The sequence below is a fragment of the Panthera onca genome, chromosome C1 (assembly GCF_046562875.1).
Source record: "Panthera onca isolate mPanOnc1 chromosome C1, mPanOnc1 haplotype 2, whole genome shotgun sequence".
Classification (NCBI taxonomy): domain Eukaryota; kingdom Metazoa; phylum Chordata; class Mammalia; order Carnivora; family Felidae; genus Panthera; species Panthera onca.
Window position 1 is genome coordinate 206,175,615 of NC_138346.1, and position 4,865 is coordinate 206,180,479.

The 4,865-nt window shown below is 36.5% G+C and overlaps 1 protein-coding gene across 29 annotated transcripts in view; it reads left to right on the plus strand.

Moving 5' to 3' along the window:
* Positions 1-4,865, plus strand: part of EIF4G3 (eukaryotic translation initiation factor 4 gamma 3) — a 314,094-nt gene that overhangs the window by 197,054 nt on the left and 112,175 nt on the right. For all 29 annotated transcript variants that reach the window (XM_078452254.2, XM_078452266.2, XM_060626696.3 and 26 more), the window contains one exon: positions 3,131-3,970. In XM_078452254.2, the coding sequence (XP_078308380.2) occupies positions 3,131-3,970 (840 nt within the window). The remainder of the gene's footprint in view (positions 1-3,130; positions 3,971-4,865) is intronic.

Genomic DNA, 4,865 nt, shown 5'->3' on the forward strand with positions numbered 1-4,865 from the left:
ATTCATTTTTAGAGAGACAGCACATGTGCTTGCACCCACAAGTGGAGGGAGGGGCAGAGAGAGAGAGAGAGAGAGAGAGAGAGAGAGAGAGAGAGAGAGAGAATCCCAAGCAGGCTCTGTGCTGTCAGCCCAGCACAAGGTTTCATCTCACAAATCGTGAGATCATGACCTGAGCTGAAATCAAAAGTTGGATACTTAACCGACTGAGCCACCCAGGCACCCCTTAAAGCTTATTTTAAATGATTGCACAATATTACCATTATATGGCCCAGGCTATTATTTGTTTAATAAATTCTTCATGTTAGACATTTAGTCTATTTATCTCTCTTATTTTGTTGCTATTATAGTGTTAATATAAATCTACTTATATATTCTAAACCTCTGTCTTTGCTCCCTCTTGCATGATTATTTCTTTAAAATTTTTTTTAAGAATAGAATTCTCAGTTTCCTAAAGATGGCCAAATGATATAAATATTTTTAATGCAGTATATTAGATTTCAAACTATCATGGCTCTGTAAAGCATACTCTTAATGATAAAAGTTCTTAGATAAAATCAGTGTTCTGTATTTACTGTAGTATACTTTTCAGCTTTCCGTACTGAAATTTGAATGAATTAAAGGAGCTTTATATCAGAATGAGAACTCTCAAAATAAGTTCTTTGTTTCTAATTTTCTTCATTTTTTAATTTAAAAAAAATTTTTTTTCAATCTTTATTTTTGAGAGAGAGGCAGATAGAGTGTGAGTGGAAGGGAGACACAGAACCTGAAGCCTGGCTGAAGCAGGCTTCAGGTTCTGAGCTGTCAGCACAGAGCCTGATGCGGGGCTCAAACTCAAGAACCACGAGTTCATGACCTGAGCTGGTCAGCTGCTTAACTGACTGACCCAACCAGGCACCTCTTCTGATTTTCTTCATTTTAGATTTTTCTCAAAGAGTATATAGAAATTTCAGTCCTAGTTCTGTTTTTGTTTTTAGTATCAGTAATTTTATTTTTCAAAATTAGTAATAGAATTGACATACTCTTACCAGATTATTAATGTGAGAATTATATTTTACTGTTTAATTTGCTACAGCTAGGTTTCATTCAGTGGTCATAAAGGGTATTATTCTGATGAGCTTTCACAGTGTTATAATTTAATCTGGGTGACCCATCTAGCAGTTACTCCAGTGAATTGATAATTATTTTGATGAGTGATATTTTAATAAATGTGTATTTATTATATTTATTTCACACACATGTAATACATATAATAGACAAATTTTTTTGGAAATATTTTTTTCTCTTGCCCTGACCACTTAGTGTGAGGGATTTGGTTTTTTTGTTTTTTTTTTAACGTTTATTTATTATTGAGAGACAGAGCATGAGCAGGGGAGGGGCAGAGAGAGAGAGACACACAGAATCTGAAGCAGGTTCCAGGCTCTGAGCTGGCAGCATAGAGCCCGACGCGGGGCTCAAACTCACAAACTGCAAGATCATGACCTGAGCCAAAGTCAGACACTTAACTGACTGAGCCACCCAGGTGCCCCAAGTGTGAGGGATTTGACAGTGAGAGCCTAACGATCTTATTTTTCCTCTTAAATAAATACCTAGAGTTCAACTTAAGAATCACTGATCTCTACACCCGGGAGTTAAAATGAATTTTAAGGCCAGCAGAAGTAGTTGCATCAAATGAATTAGCCTTTAACAACTTAATGGTAATATTTACCACATGCTTCTGTGATTAACAGCATATTTTCTTTGATAGATTTACTTAAGTACAATAATTTATCGTAGAGACTCATTTTCACTGATGGGTAAAAAGATTTCTGGCGGAGAAAATAAAGTTCATTTCAGTTTAGATGGTCTTTTAGTAGTTCTTAAAATTTTTGTTTGCATTTGAGGAACATACTCCTAAGTATCTGTTTTTCTGATGGAGCCTGTTTATCACTCTCCAGAAGCACAGCTGGAAACCAGCCTAAATCTTCTCTGGCTTCATCCTCCCAGGGGTGAATCACCTATCAGTTTACATGGAAGTTTAGAACATGGAAATGTTCATGAATTACAGTTTCTTACATGTTTCTGGTATCTTTACTGTGATTATCAGTCTCTCTCTCTCTCTCTCTCTTGCTTCTATATGCAGATACATTTATATATTCTCAAATATTTCATATGTATTATGTTCTTTTTTATTGGACTTGGTTATCTGAATATTAACTTTGGCATTTCCTTTAAGAATTCTTTTTACAAGATAAGTTTTCATTTTTATATTTTCACATTATTTCTGGTTATATAAATGTTTCTTTCAAAAAAATTAATTTATAAATGAATTTTTATATTCAGGAACTTGATTTCATAGATAATAAATCACATTGATAATAAATGATACTTTGATAGGGGCTCCTGGGTGGCTCAGTCAATTGAGCGTCCGACTTCAGCTCAGGTCATGATCTTGCAGTCTGTGAGTTCAAGCCCTATGTCAGGCTCTATGATGACAGCTCATAGCCTGGAGCCTGTTTCAGATTCTGTGTCTCCCTCTCTCTCTGCCCCTTCCCCTCTCATGCTCTGTCTCTGTCTCTGTTAAAAATAAATTAACATTAAAAATTTTTTTTAAAAAATGATACTATGATGGCTTCTCTTAAAACATAGTTTTTTATACAATATACATTCTTTACAAAAATTCTCCTAAATGCAGAAATGTATAAAATAAAAAAATAGCAGTGTATAATAATTTAATCTGCAGTTATTTGTCCTTTGGATGTTCTGCCCCTATAGTGTATCCTTGGTAGAAAAATCTTCCATAAGGAGCAAGATAGAGTAGAAATGAAGGTCTCTACTTTAAAAGAAAGCCTCATCCCCATTTCCATAATGGCTTAGCTTGTTTTGATGAACTTTTCCATTGCATTCTTGATATAATGATTTGATTAATTGATTCCTTCTTTTACTCTAAATTAAACTGTATATTTATTAATGACCAAGTAACACTGGGTAGAACTAGAAAATATGACCGTGTTTTTGGAGTGGCAGAATAAGTCTAATATTGTGGTGTGTCTTCTTTTGCCCATGATTTTGGGTAAGAGATGAAAAGAACTGGCCCAAGATCATACAGTATAATCTCTGATTCTTAAACTCTTTTTTGTTTTTTCTTCTCCAGAAGAGAAGCCAAAACCAGATCCAGTGTTAAAGTCTCCTTCCCCGGTCCTTAGGCTAGTCTTTAGCGGAGAGAAGAAAGAACAAGCAGGCCAGACGTTGGAGACTACTGTGGTAGAATCCATGCCAGAGCTTCCCCTGCCTCCATCACCTACCACTGTTTCTCCACTTGCTCGAAGTACCATTGCTTCCCCCACCTCTGCTGCTCTTAGTAGCCAGCCAATATTCACCACTGCTGTAGATGATAGGTGTGAACTCTCTTCCTCAAAAGAAGACACAATTCCTGTACCTAGCCCCACATCTTGCACAGAGACATCAGATCCATCACCAACAGATGTAATTGATGATGATATATGCAAGAAATCTTGTAGTGTAGCACCTAATGATATTCCACTGATTTCTAGTACTAACCTAATTAATGAAATGAATGGAGTTCGTGAAAAATTACCAGCCTCGGAGAGCATTGTGGAAATAGTAAAACAGGAGGTGTTGCCATTGACTCTTGAATTGGAGATTCTCGAAAATGCCCCAGAAGAAATGAAAGTGGAATGTGTCCCAGCTCCCGTTACCCCTTCCACAGTTCCTTCCTTTTCTCCATCTCCTCCAACTCCTCCAGCTCCTCCTCCTCCCACACCAGCCGGTGTTCCTGCTGCTGCCACTAATGTTAGTATGGCTGGTGTTCCCACCACGGTCCCTAGGGTCTTAGAAGAGGACGAGAGTGTGAGAACTTGCCTTAGTGAAGATGCAAAAGAGATTCAGAACAAACTAGAGGTAGAAGCAGACGGGCAAACAGAAGAGATTGTGGATTCTCAGAACCTAAGTTCAAGAAAGAGCCCCAGCCCAGGTAAGCTATTCTGTCACTAATTATTTTATGCTTGCTGAACATGAAAAAGAAGCAGTGTTTGTGTTATTTTTAATTGGCTACTTTCCTTGACTTCCAGAAACATCAAATGAATGCTGAAATTCGTAGTCTGATTTCTTCAATGGTGTGTTTATGTTTTAGTGCAGCCTGCAAAAGAGTCACTCCATTGTCTAAAATGCAAATGAAATTTCAAATATACAAAATGCCTCCAAGGTATATGTCACTGTACATGTGTTTTTTTTGTTTTTAGTTTTTAGTTTTTTTGCCTCGTTCTTATGGATCAGGTCCTCAGGGGTTAATTTTGCAGCTCTGGGGCTTGGAAACCAATTAAAACCAGCATATCCTATAGTTCCTAATCCTGTCTTCTCAAAATGTTGAAGCCCCATCAATCCTAAACTTAAGAGAACTTAATCTTGGATTTAGAAAAACAGCAATCAGAATGTCAAAGTTTATAACTAGTTTTGAAAAATAAAAGTGTCCTCTCTGATTAACTTGCAGGGAAATTTAATGCTCTTCATTTTTTCCTTTAAAGGTTTCATTTTTTTCTATGATACGAATTTTATCATTATAATTTTATAGTATTATATTATCAGAGTATTTTATTCTTCCCAATTAAAAATTACTTATTTAATGTAGCATCACCTAGGATCGTAGAAAGCAATCATTGGATTTTTACAATTATAGTAAAAACATTACATGAGGCCTATCAGCTAGAGTCAGTAGGACATAATAATATGGCTTTTGGCAAGTCCACATAGCCCATCTGGTGCAGCAGTGCCCCATGCAGTCTGATGTACTCCCGGTGTACCTCTCAGGTTAAATGACACAATTTGACAAATGAGTGCTCCCCCAGCAGTTGATCTAGAAATGCACTTGG